The sequence below is a fragment of the Lycium barbarum genome, chromosome 2 (genome assembly GCF_019175385.1).
Source record: "Lycium barbarum isolate Lr01 chromosome 2, ASM1917538v2, whole genome shotgun sequence".
Taxonomy (NCBI): Eukaryota; Viridiplantae; Streptophyta; class Magnoliopsida; order Solanales; family Solanaceae; genus Lycium; species Lycium barbarum.
Window position 1 is genome coordinate 135,461,562 of NC_083338.1, and position 27,577 is coordinate 135,489,138.

The 27,577-nt window shown below is 30.6% G+C and overlaps 3 protein-coding genes across 5 annotated transcripts; all 3 read left to right on the forward strand.

Moving 5' to 3' along the window:
- The first annotated feature begins 685 nt into the window (after positions 1–685).
- LOC132627437 (phosphopantothenate--cysteine ligase 2-like) lies at positions 686–24,613 on the forward strand. Of its 3 annotated transcripts, none has more exons than XM_060342782.1 (10): positions 686–840; positions 1,906–2,061; positions 2,168–2,291; positions 2,378–2,422; positions 2,502–2,587; positions 3,683–3,735; positions 3,839–3,898; positions 4,055–4,156; positions 4,422–4,541; positions 23,949–24,613. In XM_060342782.1, the coding sequence occupies exons 2-10, from the start codon at positions 1,914–1,916 to the stop codon at positions 24,186–24,188; spliced, it is 978 nt and encodes a 325-aa protein (XP_060198765.1). In that variant the 5' UTR covers positions 686–840; positions 1,906–1,913; the 3' UTR covers positions 24,189–24,613. The 3 variants fall into 3 exon arrangements, 2 of the variants coding, with proteins under 2 accessions (XP_060198765.1, XP_060198764.1); XM_060342781.1 differs by lacking the exon at positions 23,949–24,613 and adding an exon at positions 6,805–7,187; XR_009577870.1 differs by lacking the exons at positions 686–840; positions 1,906–2,061; positions 2,168–2,291; ... (4 more) ...; positions 4,055–4,156; positions 4,422–4,541 and adding an exon at positions 23,082–23,329 and having other exon boundaries at positions 23,949–24,088.
- LOC132627439 (defensin-like protein 1) lies at positions 18,252–19,268 on the forward strand. Its single transcript, XM_060342785.1, has 2 exons — positions 18,252–18,408; positions 19,055–19,268. The coding sequence occupies exons 1-2, from the start codon at positions 18,348–18,350 to the stop codon at positions 19,228–19,230; spliced, it is 237 nt and encodes a 78-aa protein (XP_060198768.1). The 5' UTR covers positions 18,252–18,347; the 3' UTR covers positions 19,231–19,268.
- A 1,067-nt stretch (positions 24,614–25,680) lies between the features above and the next one.
- LOC132627438 (defensin Tk-AMP-D5-like) lies at positions 25,681–26,826 on the forward strand. Its single transcript, XM_060342783.1, has 2 exons — positions 25,681–25,831; positions 26,501–26,826. Exons 1-2 carry the CDS (start codon positions 25,771–25,773, stop codon positions 26,674–26,676), a joined length of 237 nt encoding a protein of 78 aa, XP_060198766.1. The 5' UTR covers positions 25,681–25,770; the 3' UTR covers positions 26,677–26,826.
- The last annotated feature ends 751 nt before the right edge of the window (positions 26,827–27,577 follow it).

A 27,577-nucleotide genomic window follows, 5' to 3' on the forward strand; every position in this document is an offset into this window, starting at 1 on the left:
TATATATGGCGCTATTTCGTGGGTTTGAAAATAATTTACTACGATTAATTACGCAAGCGTATCTGTTGATGTATTTAAATGCAAACTACTCCATCTATTCACTTTTGCTTGTCTACAATGGACTCTGCACTCCCTTTAAGAAGCATTAAATAAAGTGCATATTCGACCATAATACCCATATTAATAATGTACAGGTTCAATAAACTTGGGAAATAATTTGAGGAATGAGAAGTTAATGTAGTAAAAGTGAAAATTTATTTTTAATATAATGGACAAGTAAAAGTGACCAGAGCGAGTAATTGTAAATATAGTGAATGTCTATTTATATATAAAATATAATATATGTGCACACATATTGCTTAAGCTTTCTAATTATTATACTCCTTCCGATTCAATTTATGTGAACTCATTTGACTGAGCATGGAGTTTAAGAAAGTAGAAAAAACTTTTAAACTTATGGTGTAAAATGAGTCACATATATTTTGTGTGGCTGTAAATCATTGCATAAAGGTAAGTTATTTTCAAATATAGAAAGTCGTCGTTCTTTTTGGCACGGACTAATAAGAAAATAGGTTCACATGAAATGAAACTATGACAAATGGGTTAAAATTATTTAAATAATTTTCTGATTATTAATTAATACTGGTTTAATACTACCTATTTTCACACTTGCAATAACAAAGAGCATATTGCCGGCCAAAGCTGACAAAACGGCTGCCGGAAACTGGCGGCAATCAATTATTTAAAAGTTAGAAATAAAAAATGAATATTTATTTATATTTGGTTTTTGCCACCGAAATTTCCATATTCAGAAATTATTCCCAACTAACTATCGAACAGGTAACAACCCCACTTCCTCACTCCATTCAAATCTTAATATTGTCACTCAATCTTGTTTTTTTTTTTTTCCATGTTTCCTAACGGTTCAGATTATGCATGTGTTGCAGAACTTGTATAATTTTAGTTTCTTTCTTGATCAGGTCAAAGTCCTTGATGTAGTGTTCACCCATAATTTTTCCTCCTTTAGAAATTTTGATGGGTGGTTTTTCAAGACTCTTTGGATGGTCGTTACCTATTGTATTGTATCCTATTGTTAGTTTAAATACAATGGTTGTTTTAATTGTTACTTAAATTTTAATGTATCATATTGTTAAATCCATCTTTATGTTACAGCGAAAAGTCCCATTTTCTGTGACGACCGATTTGGTGTAATCGCGTCGTTACCTTATTTTTTTCTCGTTTGTCTTTACTTATTATCTGATAACCCTATTTTATACTACCTTTTTATAGTATATCTCAACCCCATAACCTATTTTTTTATCCTTCAAGTTACTGATAGCAATGTGTGAGATTATGTAACGACGGAAAACAATACAATATATCAAAATATTGTATTCATCAAAACAATACATTACGATACAATACAACACCATACAATACAACACGATACACTATGAAATAATACGTAACAACCATCCAAGCAGAGTTAAAAGAGTGAGGCTTGTTGGATATGCCCCATGTATATGCTGTGTGGCAAATGGCAATGATTTCCCTTTTTTATTTAGCATTTGAGCTTCTAGTGGACTTTTCGTAAAATGGAAAAAATTGTGTGATCTTTGAGGAAAGATATCAAATTGTTGTTAAAGCTCAACTCTTTGATCTTATTGAAGTTAGATACGCAGCATGTGTATTTCATTGCCCTTTATCCCGTGACACGTCGTGTATCCCATTGCTTCCTTTAACCAGTAAATTGAATTATTGATATGGATCTCAAGGCTCAGATTTGTCTTGGAAAAATCCCTGTTATAGGATAACTTTTGTGGTTGATGACTAGTTATATGATAGATTCTCAAGATTTATCTTCTTATAGCTAATAGAATGACTAAATAAAGCAATTTTGTCAAGTTTTGGCAATGGATGCAGTTGATGATGCTGATCAGTTAGCAGAAACACCAAAAAATGAAGTAATGTCCTTCTTTGAGTCAGCTCCACCACTAAAGGATGCTGCGGAATTTGAAAAAAGTTTGAAGGAATTTGTTGATCGCAATACTTCATCATCAGGCAATTATTATTTCTTTATATATCAATATCTCATAGATTTTAGCCTTTTAATTCTATTTCTGCACATATAGATGCCACTAGACTTTCTTTTGTGTCTCTGCTATAGTGAATGGAAGAGCAAATAGGTTGGTGTGCGTCACTTCTGGTGGTACAACTGTTCCTTTGGAAAAGCAATGTGTTCGTTATATTGACAACTTTAGTTCCGGTCATAGAGGGGCTGCATCCACAGAGTATATCACGAATACCATGCTTAGATGCTTTACACACACTTGAACTCTCATGTATTTGATGATCAAAAATGAAAATGGAATTGCAGATACTTTTTGAAGGCCGGTTATTCTGTAGTCTTTCTCTACCGAAGGTTTGTTTTCAAGTGCCAAGTTATTTTATCTGATTATTAGGATTTTGATTTAAGAGTAGTAAGACCATGAAATATGCAGCGGGACATGCCAGCCATTTTGTAGTTCTCTGCCCGATGATCCGTTGCTAGAGTGCTTTAGTGTTGCTGATGATTCAAATATTAAAGGTGTGTAGTTCTACATTGCATGCTCAGTAATGTTGCACATGGTACATTCATATCAACCAACTTCATGCTTTCTAGACATTTGAAAGTCTGCTTAGACAACTTCCCTCCATGTAATTTTAGCTTTACATCGTCTCTTTTAGCACCTTACATCATCATAGTACTACAGCCACAGACCAGTGTGCTTGAAGGTTTAGTAGGACTTGGTTAAATCATTCTAGACAACCTTCTCTTATTTATCCTCTGTGTATGTTACTTGCACACTCTATCTGTTATGGTCATTTCTTGTCATGTTCAATCGTATAGGACCATATATCCATCTTAACATTTACATTTTTGCAATATTAATCTTGTTATTATCGTAGACTTTAGAGGCCTATGTAACACGAAATCAATTATTGCCGTCGACTGGTGTGGACTTAACATGACACCTGTGTCAAACAGGTATCTCTCTCTAGCTACAGATAGAAAAAGAGGTGTGAGGTAATAGCTTTATTCCATGGCCCATCCCCTTTTGGGTAGAATCAACTGGAAGAGCTGAGGTTATTTTAGTAAACCGATGCACAAGCTCCCGTGTCCCATGGTAGCAATACCACCTCCGTGCAAGCCCGCGTGTCAAGACTCGAGCTGACCCTCATCCACTAGAGGGTACCTCTGTTCCCCATCTGAGCAAACTGGATTCATTCCACCACCACAATTCTTGTGGTATAGCCTTATAGGTTCTATATATTTAAATACATATAGAACTTCACTTGCTACTTAATGCAACTTGTCATTCTTCTACTAGGTATCTGTTAGCTTATGAGAGTCATAAGATAAAGGAAAAGCAAACAGAAGAAGGAGAACCCACGTTGGGGATGAAATAGGCTCCATGTCCCCTTTTTAATATGTTTATCATCTGGTGGAGCTCACAAATCTAATTATTGTTTGGCTTGATCTCCTTTTCCCATATATCAATGCTGTTTTCATCCCAGTGCTGGTTAAGTTTACTGGGCCAGATCTTTACCAACATGTTCTGAATATTTTGATTAAATTGATTTGTTTAGCAATTTTCACTTTCCAATCTACTGACCATTTTTCTGTTGCATTATTTTTTAGTGGATGCATTGCATGCTGAAACAGTGAAGAGAGCCATTACTGAAAATCGTGCAGTACGGATTATTGCTGATTATTTATTTTCTTCCTATTTTTTTGTTCTAAATGTTATCCTTATTCAATATTTGAAGAGTCACTGTAAGAATTTAATAATTGCAGGCAGTTGCTGAGGGCATCCTGTTGAAACTTCAATTTACGACAATTTTCGAGTATTTGCAGGTTAGTTTCAATAGATCAGTGAAGTCTCATTTACTGTAAAATCAATGTCCAATTATATTCAGCTTTAAATAAGCTTCATATGAACTGATGAACATCTTTAGTATGCTCTGTGGAGGCTGGTACCACTTTTATTAATGTTATTTTTGTTACTGGCAGATTCTTCAGCTAGTTTCTGTGTCTTTGAGGGACCTTGGGCATAGGGCTATTTTCTTTCTTGCAGCTGCAGTTTCTGATTTTTATGTTCCGTGGGAAACCATGGTAATCATTTTTTATGTTCTTGAATATATCTTTCTCATTTTTTGCATTTGTTTTGACTTTATGTTCGTGAATATATCTTTCTCATTTTTTACTGCTTCGTGAATTACTCTTGTCCTTCTTTCTTGTCTCTCATTTCCCTCTCTCTATATTGCAAATGGTAGTTATATAACATGTCGTCTGAATCAACTTATAAAAGAAAAAATGGTATCTGATCTGTTTCCTCTAAATCTGCTGCTATTTTTTCGTGTTACCTCTTTTTTCACAGAATTTACATAAGATCCAGTCAGCTTCTGGTCCTCTGGATATGCGACTTGCCCAAGTACCAAAGATGCTCTCAGTTCTTAGGAATGAGTGGGCACCGATGGCATTCCACATATCTTTTAAGGTTGGTGATCATCAGTGTATGGTTTGGTAAAATTATGAATTTTGTAATGCTGTACTTAAACATAATGTTCTACTTGTGAAGAATTGGTCACTTGATATGAATCCGGTTAAGTTTCTGACTGGTGACTTGTTGGCCTGAACACCGCTGTCATAAAAAAATGTGTGTTTGTATGTGTGGTGTGTGCGCGCATCTGCGTATGTGTGTGTGTGTATTTATTTCTATTATATATAAGTGTGGTGAGAGGATTAACAAAGCATCACCAGCTTGTACCAAAAGCTTTACAAATTGTACACGCAATGAGTGCTTGTACTATAAGCTATATAATTTGTACACCTTACCCAACTTTTTTTTTATCCCACGTGGACATGTCATAGTACTTAATATTTATTCCCTTCTCATGTATGACGTATGCACTTCAATTTTAATTCTCCAACACATTTATTTCCTCCATGCACTTTTACTTGTTCACTTTTGACTTTTTAAGTTATTTAAGAATTAATAAATGAAGTACTCCCTCCGTCCCATATTGCTTGGCCACATTACTTAACTTTTCACGTTCTTTAAAAATTAATAAATGAAGTACTCCCTTTGTCCCATATTACTTGGCCACATTATTATATTTGACTTTTCACGTTCTTTAAAATTAATAAAAATGAAGTACTCCCTTCGTCCCATATTACTTGGCCACATTACTAAAAATATATATAATATAATAAAATATCCTTTGAATCTTGTGATTATAAACTTGACATGTAGGATATTTAAATTGTCAACGTACCAAATATAAAAAGAGGCGGACATAACCAAAATAAGACAATTTTTTTTTTTAACAAACGCCCAAGTGGACGAACGCAGCAACAATAAGTTTTGTACAAAAAGCAACTGAAATTGTACTCTAAGTCAGGACTAACATGTGTACATTTCAGAAGTTTAACATTAATACTACCTCTTGTGTGTTTACTTTTAAGTCCCCACGGGTCCGCAGTGTCTCAATTGTCCTTTCATTTCCTTCATTTGGCATATACTCCCTCTGTCTCAATTTAATTGTCTATGTTTGACTAGACACGGAGTTTAAGAAATAAAGATAGGCTATCTTGTGGTTCTAAATTAAAAATGTGTATAATATAATAAAATATCCTTTGAATCTTGTGATTATAAACTTGACATGTAGGATATTTGAATTGTCAACTTACTAAATATAAAAAGAGACGGACATAACCAAAATAAGAAAATTTTAACAACAATTGAGAAATTAAGGGGAAAAATAAGACGAAAAGAAAAAATTATGGAGACTCACTAAGGAGAATCGCGGTATCCTTTGCAAAATATACAAACCATAAAGACTAACTAAATTGAATAACCAAATTAATCATGTTGGGCCCCGTGCATCGCACGGGCATAGTTTGCTAGTGTATATATATATATATATGTATATGTATATGTATATTATAGCTTTTTTAGTTTCACTTGTCATGAACTGAAAACCTGAAGTGATCCAGCAGAATCAGACATATGTTACTTCATGGAACTTCCAAGATGTTTTTAATGCGACTCACTTTTTCAAATTTAAATATTGTACCTCTTTCACAAGTTACAAGAGTTGAAACTCATTAAGGAATATTTCGATATAATGCAAGCCTTTTCATATCAAACCAGCTGTGCTTATGGAATCTGATGAGTAAAACATTTTATAACATCATACAGTACAAAATTCAGAGTAGTTCCTCAATGTATTTCGAGTCTATTTATGTCGCGTGAGTGATTGGTAAAAGCAAGGTTTCATTGACCAGGTTCTGCTATTGAGGTATTGAGTCTTTGTTGGGTTTGGATTGGATTAGTCTTGTTTCGGGTGCGGTTCCCAGGTTGGTTAATTGTGGGTTGTGGGGTTTGTGTGTGTGTGTGCGGGGCTGGGGGTGAGAGGACATGATTTGCTCAAGTGTGTTTGTAAAGTTACTGAGGCTAATCTTGCTTAGCAACTTTTTATGCTTAAAAGTCAAAACTAGAAGGCTTAGTTAGATGAATAATTTGAACATTTGTTTGGGAAAACATAAGGTTAATGAGTCTTAATCAATGTGCAGAAACATGATTTCTGAATTTTTTACTTGTCCATGAAGCACTCGTCTTTCTTTCGATGAGATATTCCTGTTTCTGCAATTCTGGACAGATTTTATCATCTAATTCTGCCGTTGGATGTCAAAGCTTCATTTGTTAGGAAGTTCATCATATGGTTTCATTACTGATTTCCACATCTACTCTATGACAGCTAGAAACAGATAAAGATATCCTTTTAGCAATGGCTGATATGGCCCTCAAAAAATACAAGATGCATATGGTGATAGCTAACGAGCTTTCAACACGTAAAGAGGAAGTTATCGTTGTCACTGAGCAGGAAAAAGTCACAGTTCGCAGGGACAGCACTCGAGCAGGGGCTGAAGTTGAGTGTCCATTGGTTGAGCTTGTTGTTGATAGACATGCAACATATATTAAGAAATTTGATGCATAACCACTGTTGATGGATCAATTGTGTTCGGTGGATCATCATTTTTTTAACTTGAATATCGATTTATAAGGACACTGAGTAAGCAAAATTAGTGTAACCAATTTGTTTCAGAATAAAGGAAAAAGAAGAGGGTACTTTTTAGCTTTTTTTTTTTGATTGGCAATCTGTGTTTTTTTTCTTCTTCTTTTTAGTCGGATTTCCCTGAAGGGACATGATGAGATTTCATGGAAGTAAATGCACCTATACACAAACATATGTAATTTACTCCAAGCTGTGATGTGTTTTTTGTTTCTGTTAACCAACATGTTACTCCCTTTTCTTTTGTGGATGCTGAATTTTCTTATTATAAGTAGCTTTTACTAGCGTGTTGGGAGACTGCTGGTGTACTAATTGAGAAACACTATTCAACCCAAAAGTTAAAGATTCTAATGGATGTTAATATAAGACAGGCTTCATTATCTGGTTTGCTATCAACTTTGAAATTCTATTGAGCTGCAGTATTTACTCCAAAAATCAATAAATAGAAGAGCGAGGAGGGATTTTTTGGCAAAGCAAGACTGATTAGCTCGCCTAAGGGTTGTAGCGGAAATATTCCTTGGCGAGCTCCGTGCTTGAGCAGCAACTAAGCAACATTCAATCTTTGTTACACACTTTGTTCGCTTGAAGGCCCATTCTTTACGGTTGTAGCAATACATTTGACATTTGAGTATATATAGAGAATTACAGTGTATATCATTGGCTTTGTAAATGTATTACAATTGAAACTCTCAATTCAATTCCGGGGGTTACAACATTTGAGTATATTTTGTATTTTTACTTTCTTTTGCTATGCTTTTAATTTACTCTGCTACTTCATTGATCATTTGTTGATTTGATCTTAAATTGATGTTGATGATTAACAAACAGATACTATGAAAGAACCACATCCCTTGAAGATATTTGTTATGCTACTTAATGGGTTGCTGGATTTGCTCAAACTACGAAGGGAAGAGAGCCAAATTGACCCCTTTATATTAAAACTAGATGAGGTTTGCCCGTGCATAGCACGGGCCCAACATTTCAAATTCGGATATAGTTTAATTTGTGTCTAATCTTTAGTTTAATTTGTGTCTAATCTTTAGTTGCTCCTATTATTTAAACACTAAAATATTTTTTTCCTGGCCATTAATACTTTAATAAACTGTATAACATAGTGTTATAGAATAAAAAACAAAGATGATTGGCTTTAATGGAGAGCAATGTATACAAAATACAATAAAAATAGTTGATTCAAGCTATTTAATGGTACACAAAATAATGAATTGCACATCTTGAAGGTATACAACTACATATACTTACCAAATTTTGTAAATATCTTATTTAAATAAGTATGCAGTGTAGTATTTTTTTAAATAGATATTTTTCGAGTAATATTTAGACCACATGGGCAAACAAGGTAAATTTCCCTAGAATAAAGTCATTGAGTAAGTGTTTCTTATGCAGAGGATAATGAAATATTTTCATGAACGAAAAGAATGGAACACATTAAAGAAGTGGGGTTTCCATTTCTTCTAAGCACCAAGAGGTTTTTAGTATATACAACCTATAGATAAGCTAAATTTTTAGAAAACACTAATATCGTCATAGCGAATTTTCCTATGAGGAGTTTTGGTACATCTCATTCGAACACTAACTAATTTTTTTTCCTCATAGGTACAAATATAAATATCGAAATTATCCACTATATATCTATTTAAGTTATACTAATTTCTCATTTTATGGCAATCTTTAAGCATATATATTCACATAACATATTTCAAAACTTAATCTAACCAGTAACCATAACCTTGTCCTACATTTTTCAATTATAAGAGAATGATAAATTTTAAAATTTTAGTAAACATGTGATTATTGTTAGAGTTAAAGGAAAAGAGTAACTTAATTGACTTTCCTTTACCACCATTGAATTACCATTAATTCATATTTGAATGAAAATGAAGTATATAAAGAGCCCTTTAAATATAATATTTTTTTAATGAAAAGCCTTCCTGAGTCTTCAAAATTCCTTAAAACTTCAATAAACAAAAAATAAAGGCTTATTATATGCGACAATTTTTTCCAATGCCTTCTCTGTTCAAATTTTCTACAGAAGTTACCAAACAAATAATTCCAAATTGTTTTTATACATTTGTTAGTAGAAGTTCATAACAGTATTTATTGGGCAAAAATTAATAATTTAAGGAACTTGGAGTATTGAAAGTATATATGAATACAGGAGCTGCTATATCTAGTCTAGTATAAAAAATTTATGATTTTACTTTGTAAACAATGGGGTTGAAAAGGTGGGAGTGGAAACTAGAAAAAATTTAACCAAAAAAAAAAAAAAGGAAACTGAAAACAAAGAGTTGTCTTGTCAGCCACAAAATGGGCCCACTGTGAAATTGCAAAGAGAACACGTAAACTTACAAAGAAAGAGTTGGCCAATGAAATGTTTGAAAAGGAGATGCTGACTTTACCATTTAATAGTTGACATTAAAAGAATGCCCTTGGTCGTCCTATAGGCATGTCGACGATCCCGACATCATACCCACTCTTCTAAATAGTTAGTAGATGGTCTATGTTCGTGCTGCGTACGGACCCAACACTTTAAATTATAGTGTATCTATGTATATGTAGTTGTATTTGGATAGTAATAATATATATAAATACACGAAACATGGATTTTGTGCTCCGTATCTAAAACTTTATTATATTCGTGTTTGCTATGAAAATTTATTAATACTTTTTAAAAGAAAAGACTTATTTAAAAGAAAACTATTTTCCTCTCTTTGAGATAAAACAATAGCAATATTTAAGCATCAATTGATACTTTCAAGTTTAATTCGATTAATTTAAAGGTGTAAAATACTTATTATTTTTTATCAAATTTTGATTTGGATAATTCTAATTCAAATTATTAAATTAATTTTACATGTTTGAAACAAACAAAGATTTTCTATTTAAACGAAGAAATGCTATTTTTTAATTTTTGGTAAATATTCTCGGTTTAGTTTATTTTACTTATCATGTTGTCTTTTGCATGGTTTTTTAAGGAAACGTGAATTAGAATTATAATACCTTATTCATTATTTGATCTCCATTTGATATTAATCTTTTTTCACATTTATTAGAGTAAGAATAAAATGAAAAAGTAATTAAATTCTATCTTATTTTAAAATATAAATATTTTAAGTGTATTTATTTTAGTAATCATAACAAATAAATGACATGGCGGAATAGCAAATACAACAATTAAATATTTAGATTAGATCTCAGGCTAATATAAGAAAAGAAAGAAAACTAAACCTTTTGAAGAAAAACAATAATATGGGGTCCATATTTTTTGCCGTGCAATAATTTCATTTGCTCCCACTAATGGATTAATACGTATGTAGCAATGAATTCACTATTATTGACTTGATGGGGATGCTTTGGGAATTACATGAATATTGTTTGATTTTTTAATATATGGGGTGCACCTTTTTTTTATTTTTTCGACATTGCTTTTTTTTAATATGGGATATCACTTTTTTTTTATAAGTTTGGAGAGGGTGGGATCAATCTTTTTTAATGAGTTTGGAGAGGGTGGTCTATGCACGTGTTGCGCACGGGCCCAACACTTTAGATTATAGTGTATTAGTTATATTTGGATAGTATATATATATATATACACACACACGAAGCATGGTTTTGTGCTCTGTATCTAAAACTTTATTATATTCGTGTTTGCTACGAAAATTTATTAATACTTTTTAAAAGAAAAGACTTGTTTAAAAGAAAATTATTTTCCTCTCTTTGAGATAAAACAATAGCAATATTTAAGCATCAATTGATACTTTCAATTTTAATTCGATTAATTTAAAGGTGTAAAATACTTATTATTTTTTGTCATTTTGATTTGGATAATTCTAATTAAAATTATTAAATTAATTTTACATGTTTGAAACGAAACAAAGATTTTCTATTTAAACGAAGAAATGTTATTTTTTAATTTTTGGTAAATATTCTCGGTTTAGTTCATTTTACTTGTCATGTTGTCTTTTACATGGTTTTTTAAGGAAACGTGAATTAAAATTAGAATTTGACTAATTTAAGTTATTCATTATTTGATCTCCATTTGATATTAATCTCTTTTCACATTTATTAGAATAAGGACAAAAATGAAAAAGTAATTAAATAAAAGAAAAAGTAAACAAATAATATGAGACAGAGAGAGTAACAAAGTTCGTGGCGACAAAGCATATTTAGAAAACATCCTTCAAATTGTAAATTTGCCTTTCTATATCGTGTAATTTAAATCCTTTTGAGTTATAAAACTTGTGAAGTACCTTATATATATGGGTAACTACAACGTGTCGATGTTTATAGCATACTCTATTGTGAAGGATAAAAAACGTGTTCTGCATATTAACCACTTGTACTGTTGTTTGGACATGATTTGATTAAAGTTTGAACAAAAAAGTATTTGAATTTGAAGTTAAAAGAAGATATTTAAAGTAAACTGTTACAATTGTATTTCACTTACAAAAAAATTGTGAAAATCATTATTTCACTTAAAATAGTCTGTAAGCTTGTTTTTAGAACTTTTAAATTCTTTTATTATAAATCTGAAATCATAATAATAAATCAGATTGATAAATAAATACTCCGTACTCATTTGAAATAACTTTAAGATATTATTTTCAATAGTGAGAATTATTTATCAAGCGTGAAGGAAAAAGTCTTGTCATAGAATTATTGTAGAGGGGTACACTGGCCCATATTTATTAGTACTAAACTATTTGACAAAAGTAAGAAACAGTTGTCGTGAAATGTTAGGTTGATGGTTGTCGTGAAATGTTAGGTTGATGGTGTGTATATTGATGTAAACCCCTTTAATTTGGCCACTTTTTTTTTTTTTTTTTACGACGAAGCAGACGACGAAGAGTGAGTAACAACTCATTCTTCTAAATAGTAGTAAAGTAACTAGCCGGCATATGTCCGTGCTGTGTACGGGCTCAACACTTTAGATTATAGTATATTTATATATATGTAGTTGTTTTTGAATAATGATAATATATATATATATATTATGTTCAAAACACGATTAATATAACATTATAATTTGTGCTCCGTATCTAAAATTTTATTATATTAATGTTTTCTATGAACACAAAATCGGCAAATTTATTAATATTTTTTAAAAGAGAAGACTTGTTTAAAAGGAAACTATTTTCTTCTCTTTGAGATAAAACAATAGCAATATTTAAGCATCAGTTGATACTTTCAATTTTAATTTGATTAATTTAAAGGTGTAAAATACTTATTATTTTTTATCAAATTTTGATTTGGACAATTCTAATTCAAATTATTAAATTAATTTTACATGTTTAAAACGAAACAAAGTAGAAATTGATTTTTTATTTAAACGAAGAAATACTATTTTTTAATTTTTAGTAAATATTCTCGGTTTAGCTCATTTTACTTGTCATGTTGTCTTTTGCATGGTTTTTAAGAAAACATCGATTAGAATTATAATTTGACTAATTTACCTTATTCATTATTTGATCTGCATTTGATATATTTTTTTTTACGACATTAATTTCTATTCACATTTATTAGAGTAAGAATAAAAATAAAAAAGTAATTAAATTCTATCTTATTTTAAAATATAAATATTTTAAGTATATTTATTTTAGTAAACATAACAAATAAATGACATGGCGGAATAACAAATACAACAGTTTAATATCTAGATTAGATCTCAGGCTAATATATATAAAAAAATTGTATGGTTTGACTACTTAACCTTTTAAAGAAAAGCAATTTCATGGATTGACACGCACGTGGTAATGAATTCATCATTATTGACTTAATGAGATACATTGGAAATTACATGAATATTGTTTGATTTTTTAATAGGGGGTGCACTTTGTTTTTTGACATTATTAATTTGCACTATTTTTATGCATATATATATATATATACACACACACACTATGTTCAAAACACGATTAATATAACATTGTAGTTTGTACTCCGTATCTAAAACTTTATTATATTAGTGTTTACTACGAATACAAAGTCTGCACTTTTTTTTTGACATTATTTTTTTTTTTAATATGGGGTTCACTTTTTTTTTTTATATTACTTGATTTTGTTAATATGGGGTCAACTTTTTTTTTTTCCGTGAGTTTGGAGATGGTGGGATCCATTTTTTTTTATATTGCTTGATGTCGTTTAGTATGGGGTCCACCCTTTATGTGGTGCACTTTTTTTTTTTTTTTTTTTTTTGGACATTATTAATTTGTACTATTTTTATGCATATAATATATATACATACACTATGTTCAAAACACAATTACTATAACATTGTAATTTGTGCTCCGTATCTAAAACTTTATTATATTAGTGTTTGCTACGAATATAAAGTCTGCACTTTTTTTTTTTTAACATTATATTTTTTTTAATATGGGGTTCACTTTTTGTTTATTTTCATATTGCTTGATTTTGATAATATGGGGTCCACTTTTTGTTTCCCATGAGTTTGGAGATGGTGAGTTCTATTTTTTTTATTGTTCGGTGTTATTTAGTATGCCTCCCCCCCCCCCCCCCCCCTTTTTTTTTAAGTGACAACGGACGACGAAGCATGGGTCTAAACCCATGCTTTATATATATTTTTATATTTTTTTATATTGCTTGGTGTTGTTTAGTATGGGGCCCACCTTTTGAACATTATTAGTTTGCATTATTTTTATGCATAATATATATATATATATATATATATATATATATATATATATATATATATACAAAACATGATTAATATAACATTATAGTTCGTGCTCCATATCTAAAACTTTATTATATTAGTATTTACTATGAATACAAAGTCTGAACTTTTTTTTTTGACACTGTTTGTTTTTTTAATATGAAATTCACTTTTTTTTTCTTATATTGCTTGATTTTGTCAATATGAGATACTATGTTCAAAACACGATTAATATAACATTGTAGTTTGTGCTCCGTATCTAAAATTTTATTATATTAGTGTTGCTACGAATACAAAGTCTACACTTTTTTTTTTTTACATTGTTTGTTTTTTAATATGAGATTCACTTTTTTTTATATTGCTTGATTTTGTTAATATGGAGTCCACCTTTTTTTTTCCCCGTGAGTTTGGAGATGGTGGGTTCCACTTTATTTACTTTTTTTTTTAAAATATTGGTTGGTGTTTTTTTATTTTTTAATATTGGTTGATGTTTAATATGGGGACCACACTTTTTTTTTTAAATGCTTAATTGGTTGGTGTTTTTTTGAATTTTTTAATATTGGTTGGTGTTTAATATGGCGACCACATTTTTTTAAAGTATTTTAAGTATGTTGTTGTACAATAATTTCATTTGCTCCCACTAATGGGTTGATACGCATGTGACAATAAATCCATCATTATTGATTTAATTGTTTGATTTTCTAAGCACTTTTGTATTTTAAGTATGTTGTTGTACAATAATTTCATTTGCTCCCTCTAATGGGTTGATATTTTTGTTAATATGAGATCCACTTTTTTTTTCCCGTGAGTTTGGATGTGGTGGGTTCCACTTTTTTTTTTATTATTATTTTTTATTACTGGTTGGTGTTTAATATGAGGCCCACAATTTTTTTTTTAAATATTAGTAGTTGTTTAAAATATGTGGGCCACAATTTTTTTTAAAAATATTAGTAGTTGTTTTTAAATATTAGTAGTTGTTTAAAATATGTGGGCCCACAAACGGACGACGAAAAAGTGTCCAAACCCATGCTTAATTGGTTGGTGTTTTTTTGAATTTTTTAATATTGGTTGGTGTTTAATATGAGGATCATATTTTTTTTTAAAAGTATTTTAAGTATGTTGCTGTACAATAATTTCATTTGCTCCCACTAATGGGTTGATATGCATGTGGCAATAAATCCATCATTATTGATTTAATTGTTTGGTTTTCTAAGCACTTTTGTATTTTAAGTATGTTACTGTACAATAATTTCATTTGCTCCACTAATGGGTTGATACGCATGTGGCAATGAATCTATCATTATTGATTTAATTGTTTGATTTTCTAATCATTTTTGTATTTAAGTACGTTGCTGTACAATAATTTCATTTGCTCCCTCTAATGGGTTGATTTTTTATTAATATGGGATCCACTTTTTTTTTCCCGTGAGTTTGGATGTGGTGGGTTCCACTTTTTTTTTTATTACTGGTTGGTGTTTAATATGGGGCCCACAATTTTTAAAAAAAATATTAGTAGTTGTTTAAAATATGTGGGCCACAACTTTTTTTTTTTTTAAATATTAGTAGTTGTTTTTAAATATTAGTAGTTGTTTAAAATAGGTGGGCCCACAAACGGACGACTTAATTGTTTGATTTTCTAAGCATTTTTGTATTTTAAGTATGTTGTTGTATAATAACTTTATTTGCTCCCTCTAATGGGTTGATTTTTTGTTAATATGGGATCCACTTTTTTTTCCCGTGAGTTTGGATGTGGTGGGTTCCACTTTTTTTTTTTTTTTTTTTTTTTTTTTTTATTACTGGTTGGTATTTAATATGGGGCCCATAATTTTTTTTTAAGTATTAGTAGTTGTTTAAAATATGTGGGCCACAATTTTTTTTTTAAATATTAGTAGTTATTTTTAAATATTAGTAGTTGTTTAAAATATGTGGGCCCACAAACGGACGACGAAAAAGTGCCAAAAACAGGCGACGAAAAAGTGTCCACACCCACCTTTCTATATAGTAGTAACTAGATGAGGTTTGCCCGTGCATAGCACGGGCCCAACATTTCGAATTTGGATATAGTTTAATTTGTGTCTAATCTTTAGTTTAATTTGTGTCTAATCTTTAGTTGCACCTATTATTTAAACACTAAAATAATTTTTTCCTGGCCATTAATACTTTAATAAACTGTATAACATAGTGTTATAGAATAAAAAGCAGAGATGATTGGCTTTAATGGAGAGCAATGTATACAAAATACAATAAAAATAGTTGATTCAAGCTATTTAATGGTACACAAAATAATGAATTGCACATCTTGAAGGTATACAACTACATATACTTACCAAATTTTGTAAATATCTTATTTAAATAAGTATGCAGTGTAGTATTTTTTTAAATAGATATTTTTCGAGTAATATTTAGACCACATGGGCAAACAAGGTAAATTTCCCTAGAATAAAGTCATTGAGTAAGTGTTTCTTATGCAGAGGATCATGAAATTTTTTCATGAACGAAAAGAATGGAACACATTAAAGAAGTGGGGTTTCCATTTCTTCTAAGCACCAAGAGGTTTTTAGTATATACAACCTATAGATAAGCTAAATTTTTAGAAAACACTAATATCGTCATAGCGAATTTTCCTATGAGGAGTTTTGGTACATCTCATTCGAACACTAACTAATTTTTTTTCCTCATAGGTACAAATATAAATATCAAAATTATCCACTATATATCTATTTAAGTTATAGTAATTTCTCATTTTATGGCAATCTTTAAGCATATATATTCACATAACATACTTCAAAACTTAATCTAACCAGTAACCATAACCTTGTCCTACATTTTTCAATTATAAGGGAATGATAAATTTTAAAATTTTAGTAAACATGTGATTATTGTTAGAGTTAAAGGAAAAGAGTAACTTAATTGACTTTTCTTTACCACCATTGAATTACCATTAATTCATATTTGAATGAAAATGAAGTATATAAAGAGCCCTTTAAATATAATATTTTTTTTTAATGAAAAGCCTTCCAAAATTCCTTAAAACTTCAATAAACAAAAAATAAAGGCTTATTATGTGAGACAATTTTTTCCAATGCCTTCTCTGTTCAAATTTTCTACAGAAGTTACCAAACAAATAATTCCAAATTGTTTTTATACATTTGTTAGTAGAAGTTCATAACAGTATTTATTGGGAAAAAATTAATAATTTAAGGAACTTGGAGTATTGAAAGTATATATGAATACAGGAGCTGCTATATCTAGTCTAGTATAAAAAATTTATGATTTTACTTTGTAAACAATGGGGTTGAAAAGGTGGGAGTGGAAACTAGAAAAAATTTAACCAAAAAAAAAAAAAAGGAAACTGAAAACAAAGAGTTGTCTTGTCAGCCACAAAATGGGCCCACTGTGAAATTGCAAAGAGAACACGTAAACTTACAAAGAAAGAGTTGGCCAATGAATTGTTTGAAAAGGAGATGCTGAGGCTGACTTTACCATTTAATAGTTGAAATTACAAGAATGCCCTTGGTTGTCCTATAGGCATGTCGACGATCCCTACATCATACCCACTCTACCATTTAATAGTTGAAATTACAAAATGCCCTTGGTTGTCCTATAGGCATGTCGACGATCCCGACATCATACCCACTCTTCTAAATAGTTATAATATAAATTAATACAAGTCCTATTCATCTGTTCTACCATATATGCAAGTATGCAACAAATTTACCCCCACCATTGACAAAATTTTCATTATTACCGTCAAATCTAGTGAATTCCCTCCATTCTCAGTTTAATTACCCGATTTCACTTTATTAACTCGTTACTCATAACTCATATCAATTTAATTACCTAATTTCACTGCATTAATCCGCTTAACACAATTCTCAATTTGACTTCATTAACGCAATTCCCAATTTAACCTAAAACTCATTTAACCTAATTCTCAATTTTAACTCAAAACTCATATAACCCAATTCTCAATTTAATCCATTTAATGAGATGAATTAAATTCAGAATTGGGTTAACTGGTTTAAATTGAAATTTGGTTAAATCGGTTGTATGGGTTATTTGTTAAGGATTTATAAGTCAATTAAATAAAATCATATAATTAAATTAAATAATCTATAAATTACAAATTTATAGGTTAATAAAATAAAATCGGATAATTCAATTCCTATACATATTTATTGAGAAATCCATCGAATTAAAGGTCCGACTTAAGTCCAAATTAAGTCAACAAAAACTATTATTAATACTTTAGAGAACCTTCACAAGCAAAAGCTACAATATTCACAAACACTAGCCAAATAACCAATTAAACATATTAAAAAAAAACAAACAAATGCGTTCAAGAAAATGTTAGATAGGACCACCAATCGACATGAGTTTTAGTTCATCATGAATTTGCATGGCATGAGAGACAGGTGTCTCATAATTCTTACACCTGTACATAGTAAGCATCACCTTTTGTTCCCTATAAATTACCACTTCACTTGCACATAGTTTTCATATTAAACCACAATACTATTATTAGACCGCTTTCACAATGAAGCTTTTTCCTACAACTGCTGTCCTTCTCTTCCTAGTGCTTCTTCTCTCAACAAATGGTAATATTTATTCATTTTAGCATAAGTATTTAATTAGATTCCTTTTTTTTTCTTTTCTTCGGAACATAATTGGTTTTTCCTTGTTCCATATTGACTCAACTACTTGTCCCTTTTAGTTTATATATGCAAGCATTAGACTCTGTGGAAACCATAGAGCCACTAGATCAAGATTTTTCAGTTGGTATATACTCCCATAGTTCACAATAAATTATTTTTTCTAGAGTAAATGACAAAAATGGTCTCTTATCTTTGGTAATAGCTTCAAAATAATCCTTCAACTAACAATTGAACAGTTTTGTCCTTTAACTTGCTCAAAAGTGAACACTTTTGATCTCCATCAAATATTTATCAAATATAAATTTTAAGTGAAACGGGAAAAAGAAATAATAATATTAGTGTTAGTTGGAAATTTTGAGAAAGATCCTTATGAAAAGTTTCATTAACGCGGAATTTGTAGTTTTCAGCTTTCAATATGTAATACTATACGATACATTATGAAACTATTAACAACCATCTAAACAAGTTATTAGGGGTCATTTACTTCCTAACCATTATTCATGTATTAAACTGTTATTTAAATATTTTGACAGAAAATATATATATTTTTTCCTTTCATGTTTTAATATGTGATATAATATCTATGCAGAAATAGGTGGTCCAAGAAAGACAGAAGCAAAACTATGCCAGTACCATAGCAAAACCTTCCATGGGGTTTGTATAACCGGTAGCCATTGCAACCAAAAATGCCTAGAAGAAAAATTTGAAGGTGGACGCTGCCATGGGCTTCGTCATTATCGCTGCATCTGCTATAGGACTTGCTAATTTCCTTTACTACTTGTTTTTATATATATATATATATATATATATAAAATAATAAAGTGTCTACTCTTTTAAATAAAATGTACTGATGCTCATTATCCTTTTCTTTTTCTTCCGTGTAATACACTTCTACTTTTAATAATATGTGATCCATGAGTTATGGATACATCCGATTCTTCTTGGTTATGCCATTTTTATTACACCTTTTTTATTTAGACATTTAAGTTTTAATTCAATAAGTATCTTTTTATTTTTTGGGGATTGAATATAGTTAAAAGGCTAAATTATTGAGAAGTACTTTTAACTTTTCTTATTAAAAAAAGAAGCTATGTCTCCGCAATGTATGTTATTATATCATTAATTACATTTTCTAATTGGTTATATAATTGAGAAGTACTTTTAACTTTTATTATTAAAAAAAAAAACTCGGGTGGGTGTTAGGATGAATTGAAAGAAATGTTTTTTTTTTGTATTTAATTCTATATATGATTGTGATACGAGTCTTAACATTTTAAATTCAAATCTACTTTCACTCACTTAAAATATATGATTGGAATTTTAAATAGCAATAAATATTTTAGAGTAATCATATTTTATGTCATGTTTTTTTCAAAATCCTTTAAAAATCATAAATTACGTATTTTTGATTCAAATTAAATGAGTTAGTCACTTTTAAACAAAAGTGGGTGGATTTACTTTTAAATTAGATAATACTGGCCAATCATAATAAGCTATGTGATTTTTTTTTTTAAATTGATGATTTTTTTTTTAAATTGAAAAAAGTTAGTCGGTTTAGGATGTTATAATTTTAAGGGTGGATGGAGAATATTTGTGATCATTTTTCATACGTTAAGCGCATTTTTGGCCATTTTAAGCAAAATCTAATAGAATCGACCCACCCGCAACCCCTTAATCTAGTGTGCTTAACATTATTTTGTAATTTAAAATTTAAGTTGAATATGTTGTATATTCCCATTTCAAAAAGTTGTTTTGAAATTCCCCTCCTATCACACAAAAGAAGCTAAAAAACAAAGAGGAAACCCTCCTATCACACAAAAGAAGCTAAAAAACAAAGAGAAAAAGTAAAATATAGAATGGAGTCAAATTCTCATGAGCACATGTCAAGGAAATGGATCCCTGGCCTCAGATGTCGATGTAAAGAACACGACGAGCATAAATATTCTCTTTAATTTTTATTTTAATGGACTGGATGATTTTTTCCCGCAAAACTTCAACGAAAATACAAATTATTTCGTCAGAAAAAGTTTTGACAGTCGATTTGATTTTTCTTTTACTTGGAGAGACTTCTCTCCGAGGAGCTCAGGCTTAGTAAAAAGTGTAACTTGTGTGTTTTCCAGCAATGATAATGACGGCGTGTTGGCGGTAGATGATGGTGGAGGCCGGCAGACAAAAGAATGAAGTAGAGAAAATAAATTCTTTTATCACACCTCCTTTTTTCTGTGTATTGAAAACACCTTGCCACATCAACAAAAAGTGTTAAATAGATACAAATCTTAGTAGTGGAGGTATCGAATTAGTCTAAGTTAAAGTGTCAAAGTGAAATCTGAGCAACTTTAAGAGGCGGCATATGACTCAAGCCTTATATAAACCTTACCTCCAAGTATGTTTTATAGTTTAAATTTGACCTCCATCAAATTTTGAGATCAAATTTGCTCTCCCCTTAGGATACTTGATATATTTGCCCTTTAATAGATGGAAGTTCACATGGCAACAAAAAATAGCCATGTTGGATCCACATCAGATTCACGTAGGCAATTCATACCCAACCCAATAAATTCATAACCCGACCCGTATCTCATCCCATAAATATTGTTTCAACCCCACTTCTTTACTGAACTATAAATTAGTAGTAGCGAAATCCAAAATTGACATGGTTATGTTTCAACCTGAAGTCCTCAATTAGTGTTCTTCAATGGAAATCAATATTCCAAGAATTCTTCTCCTCACGATGTTAATTTTTTTTTGTCAAGACCTGCAAGCGGAGACTAGGAACGAAGGCATTACACAGCCAGCAACTTTGGTTCAGTTCTAGCAAGTTGACTAACTTTATCTTTGACTGCATATACCTCAACTTCATATTGTGCTATAAACAACAAGCATAAATGAGAGGCTATGCACCAAAACAAAGACACTAAACATAACCAACGTGATTTCCCTCTCTTTATGAAAAAAAAAAAAAGAACTGAGGTTGAAAGAATATTTATGAGATGGGGATACGGGTCGGGTTATAGATTTATTGGGTTGGGTATGAGTTGCTTATGTGGATCCAATGTAGTTATTTTTTTTTGCTATGATATGGACTTTCATCCAAGGGCAATATCAATTATCCTAACGGGGAGGACAAATTTAATCCCAAACTTTAATGAAGTGCAAAATCTAAACTATAAATCATACTTGGAGAGTAAATTTGACCTGTTACCCTTCAATCATGCATCAAATCACTCATTTCATTTTCTCATAGTAGTAATTTTTTGTTTTCTCTCTGTAGGGGTTCCAGCAACTAAAGGCAAGAGAAAAAGTGTCTAAATTGAAAAATTATGCTAAGTTGAAGAAAGAAGTTAAATCACTTTCTTCCTAATCACCCTTATCCACTAAGGCGTGGGTCAAGGGTGACTAATAAAACCTTTGCTTTTGATTTTGGGGGTCCCAAATTTTTTAATAGGGGATCTCCCATATATTTTTTTTTTTTTTTGGCTTAATTAGAATGTATGCTAGTTTGTTGAAAAAAAAAAAAGGAATTACAAACTCTTCATAAAAAATAATAAAAACTTTTTTTCCTTTTAACAGTAGAAATATTTTAGAATGAATTAAACTACTCAAATCTTCATATTAGTAAATAAAATTTCTTATATTAAGATCTAAGATCGCAAACACATGAGTGATATCTTATTTAACTTGAATTAACTCTTAGTTGTGTAAATAATAGGTTGTATATGTTGTACAAATACTAATATACATAATACTAAATAAGAAAAAGTGGTGGGTGGGAGAAAACAATTTGTTAAATTGTCGCCGTGGAATAAGCTAAGTATTAAAATGGTAGGTATTTTGTTTTGTTTTGTTTTGATTTTAATTTCTTTTGCTGGTATAAGGGGTCGGTGTCGACGATGGGCATGCGGAGGGAAGATACTCTATTGATAACTGTCACGACAAGAATCCTCTCAATTTTGAATTGTCAACGTACCAAATATAAAGAGAGGCGAACATAACCAAAATAAGATAATTTTTTTTTAACAAACCCTCAAGTGGACGAATACAACAACAATAAGTTTTGTACAAAAAGCAACTGAAATTGTACTCTAAGCCAGGACTAACATGTGTACATTTCAGAAGTTTAACATTAATACTACCTCTTGTGTGTTTATTTTTAAGTCCCCACGGGTCCGCAGTGTCTCAATTATCCTTTCATTTCCTTCATTTGGCATGTACTCCCTCTGTCTCAATTTAATTGTCTATATTTAACTAGACACGGAGTTTAAGAAATAAAGATAGGCTACCTTGTGGTTCTAAATTAAAAATGTGTATAATATAATAAAATATCCTTTGAATCTTGTGATTATAAACTTGACATGTAGGATATTTAAATTGTCAACTTACTAAATATAAAAAGAGACGGACATAACCAAAATAAGAAAATTTTAACAACAATTGAGAAATTAAGGGAAAAAATAAGACGAAAAGAAAAAAATATGGAGACTCACTAAGGAGAATCGCGTATCCTTTGCAAAATATACAAACCATAAAGACTAACTAAATTGAATAACCAAATTAATCATGTTGGGCCCCGTGCATCGCACGGACATAGTTTGCTAGTGTATATATATATATATATGTATATGTATATGTATATTATAGCTTTTTTAGTTTCACTTGTCATGAACTGAAAACCTGAAGTGATCCAGCAGAATCAGACATATGTTACTTCATGGAGCTTCCAAGATGTTTTTAATGCGACTCACTTTTTCAAATTTAAATATTGTACCTCTTTCACAAGTTACAAGAGTTGAAACTCATTAAGGAATATTTCGATATAATGCAAGCCTTTTCATATCAAACCAGCTGTGCTTATGGAATCTAATGGGTAAAACATTTTATAACATCATACAGTACAAAATTCAGAGTACTTCCTCAATGTATTTCGAGTCTATTTATGTCGCGTGAGTGATTGGTAAAAGCAAGGTTTCATTGACCAGGTTCTGCTATTGAGGTATTGAGTCTTTGTTGGGTTTGGATTGGATTAGTCTTGTTTCAGGTGCGGTTCCCAGGTTGGTTAATTGTGGGTTGTGGGGTTTGTGTGTGTGTGAGCGGGGCTGGGGGTGAGAGGACATGATTTGCTCAAGTGTGTTGTAAAGTTACTTGCTCAAGTGTGTTTGTAAAGTTACTGAGGCTAATCTTGCTTAGCAACTTTTTATGCTTAAAAGTCAAAACTAGAAGGCTTAGTTAGATGAATAATTTGAACATTTGTTTGGGAAAATATAAGGTTAATGAGTCTTAATCAATGTGCAGAAACATGATTTCTGAATTTTTTACTTGTCCATGAAGCACTTAGTATGCTCGTCATTCTTTCGATGAGATATTCCTGTTTCTGCAATTCTGGACAGATTTTATCATCTAATTCTGCTGTTGGATGTCAAAGCTTCATTTGTTAGGAAGTTCATCATATGGTTTCATTACTGATTTCCACATCTACTATATGACAGCTAGAAACAGATAAAGATATCCTTTTAGCAAAGGCTGATATGGCCCTCAAAAAATACAAGATGCATATGGTGATAGCTAACGAGCTTTCAACACGTAAAGAGGAAGTTATCGTTGTCACTGAGCAGGAAAAAGTCACAGTTCGCAGGGACAGTACTCGAGCAGGGGCTGAAGTTGAGTGTCCATTGGTTGAGCTTGTTGTTGATAGACATGCAACATATATTAAGAAATTTGATGCATAACCACTGTTGATGGATCAATTGTTTTCGGTGGATCAGCATTTTATAACTTGAATATTGAGTTATAAGGACATTTGAGTAAGCAAAATTAGTGTAACCAATTTGTTTCAGAATAAAGGAAAAAGAAGAGTACTTTTTAGCTTGTTTTTTTTTTGATTGGCAATCTGTGTTTTTTTTTCTTTTTTTTAGTCGGATGTCCCTGAAGGGACATGATGAGATTTCATGGAAGTAAATGCACCTACACACAACAAACATATGTAATTTACTCCAAGCTGTGATGTGTTTTTTGTTTCTGTTAATCAATTAAGAGTACCATGCAACTAAGTAACATTCAATCTTTCTTACACATTTTGTTCGCTTGAAGGCCCATTCTTTACGGTTGTAGCAATACATTTGACATTTTAGTATATATAGAGAATTACAGTGTATATCATTGGCTTTGTAAATGTATTACAATTGAAACTCTCAATTCAATTCCGGGAGTTACAACATTTGAGTATATTTTGTATTTTTACTTTCTTTTGCTATGCTTTTAATTTACTCTGCTACTTCATTGATCATTTGTTGATTTGATCTTAAATTGATGTTGATGATTAACAAACAGATACTATGAAAGAACCACATCCCTTGAAGATATTTGTTATGCTACTTAATGGGTTGCTGGAGTTGCTCAAACTACGAACGGAAGAAAGCCAAATTGACCCCTTTATATTAAAATACAAGTCCTATTCATCCTCTGTTCTACCATATATGCAAGTATGCAACAAATTTACTCCCACCATTGAATTTTTTTTCATTATTACCGTCAATCTAGTGAATTCCCTCCATTCTCAATTTAATTACCCGATTTCACTTTATCAACTCGTTACTCATAACTCATTTACCCAATTGATATCTATTTAATTACCTAATTTCACTGCATTAATCCGCTTAACACAATTCTCAATCTTACTTCATTAACGCAATTCCCAATTTAACCTAATTCTCAATTTTAACTCAAAACTCATATAACCCAATTCTCAATTTATTCCATTTAATGAGATGGATTAAATTCACAATTGGGTTAACTGGTTTAAATTGGAATTTGGTTAAATCGGTTGTATGGGTTATTAGTTAAGAATTTATAAGTCAATCAAATAAAATCATATAATTAAATTAAATAATCTATAAATTACAAATTTATACGTTAATAAAGTAAAATCGGATAATTCAATACCTACACATATTTATTGACAAATCCATCGAATTAAAAGTCGGACTTAGGTCCAAATTAAGTCAACAAAAGCTATTATTAGTACTTTAGAGAACTTTCACAAGCAAAAGCTACAATATTCACAAACACTAGCCAAATAACCAATTAAACATATAAAAAAAAAAACAAATGCGTTCAAGAAAATGTTAGATAAGACCACCGATCGACAAGAGTTTTTGTTCATCATGAATTTGCATGGCATGAGAGACAAGTGTCTCATAATTCTTACACCTAAACATAGTAAGCATCACCTTTTGTTCCCTATAAATTGCCCCTTCACTTTCATATAGTTTTCGTATAAAACGACAATACTATTATTAGACCGCTTTCACAATGAAGCTTTTTCCTACAACTGCTGTCCTTCTCTTCCTAGTGCTTCTTCTCTCAACAAATGGTAATATTTATTCATTTTAGCATAAGTATTTAATTACATTCCATTTATTGTTTTTCTTCGGAAAATAATTGGTTTTTCCTTTTTCCATATTGACTCAACTACTTATCCCTTTTAATTTATATATGCAAGCATTAGACTCTATGTGGAAACCATAGAGCCACTAGATCAAGATTTTTCAGTTGGTATATACTCCCATAGTTCACAATAAATTATTTTTTCTAGAGTAAATGACAAAAATGGTCTCTTATCTTCGGTAATAGATTCAAAATAATCCTTCAACTATCAATTGAACAGTTTTGTCCTTTAACTTGCTCAAAAGTGAGCACTTTTGGTCTCTGTCAAATATTTACCAAATACAAATTTTAATTGGAACGGTAAAAAGAAAAATTGAACTAGACACCAAAAATAATAATATTAGTATTAGTTGGAAATTTTGAGAAAGATCCTTATGAAAAGTTTCATTAACGCGGAATTTGTAGTTTTCAGCTTCCAATATGTAATACTATACGATACATTATGAAACTATTAACAACCATCTAAACAAGTTGTTAGGGGTCATTTACTTCCTAACCATTATTAATGTATTAAACTGTTATTTTAAATATTTTGACAGAAAATATATTTTTTTTTTCCTTTCATGTTTTAATATGTGATATAATATCTATGCAGAAATAGGTGGTCCAAGAAAGACAGAAGCAAAACTATGCCAGTACCATAGCAAAACCTTCCATGGGGTTTGTATAACCGGTAACAATTGCAACCAAAAATGCCTAGAAGAAAGATTTGAAGGTGGACGCTGCCATGGGCTTCGTCATTATCGCTGCATCTGCTATAGGACTTGCTAATTTCCTTTACTACTTGTTTATATATATATAAATAAATAATAAAGTGTCTACTGTTTTAAATAAAATGTAATGATGCTCATTATCCTTTTCTTTTTCTTCTGTGTAATACACTTCTACTTTTAATAATAAGTGATCCATGAGTTATGTATACATCCGATTCTTCTTCATTATGCCATTTTTATTACACCTTTTTTATTTAGACACTTAAGTTTTAATTTAACAAGTATCTTTTTATTTTTTGGGGATTGAATAAGCATCTTAACTATAGTTAAAAAGCTAAATTATTGAGAAGTACTTTTAACTTTTCTTATTAAAAAAAGAAGAAGCTATGTCTCCACAATGTTTGGTATTATATCATTAATTACATTTTCTAATTGGCTAGATTAAGAAGTACTTTTAACTTTTATTATTAAAAAAAAAAAAAAATCAGGAGGGGGTTAGGATGGGTTGAAAGAAATGATTTTTTTTTTTATTTAATTCTATATATGATTGTGGTACGGGTCTCAACATTCTAAATTCGAGTCTACTTTCACCCGATTCAAAATATAAAGGGCAGTCTGGTGTACTAAGCTCCCGCTATGCGCGGGGTCCGGGGAAGGGCTGGACTACAAAGGTCTATTGTACGCAACTTTACCTTGCATTTCTACAAAAAGCTGTTTTCACGGCTCGAACCCGTGACCTCCTGGTCACATGGCAACAACTTTACCAGTTACGCCAAGATTCCCCTTCAACCCAAAATATATGATTGAAATTTTAAATAGCAATAAATATTTTAGAGTAACCATATTTTATGTCATGTTTTTTTCAAAATCCTTTAAAAATCATAAATTACGTATTTTTGACTCAAATTAAACTGAGTTAGTCACTTTTAAACAAAAGTGGGTGGATTTACTTTTAAATT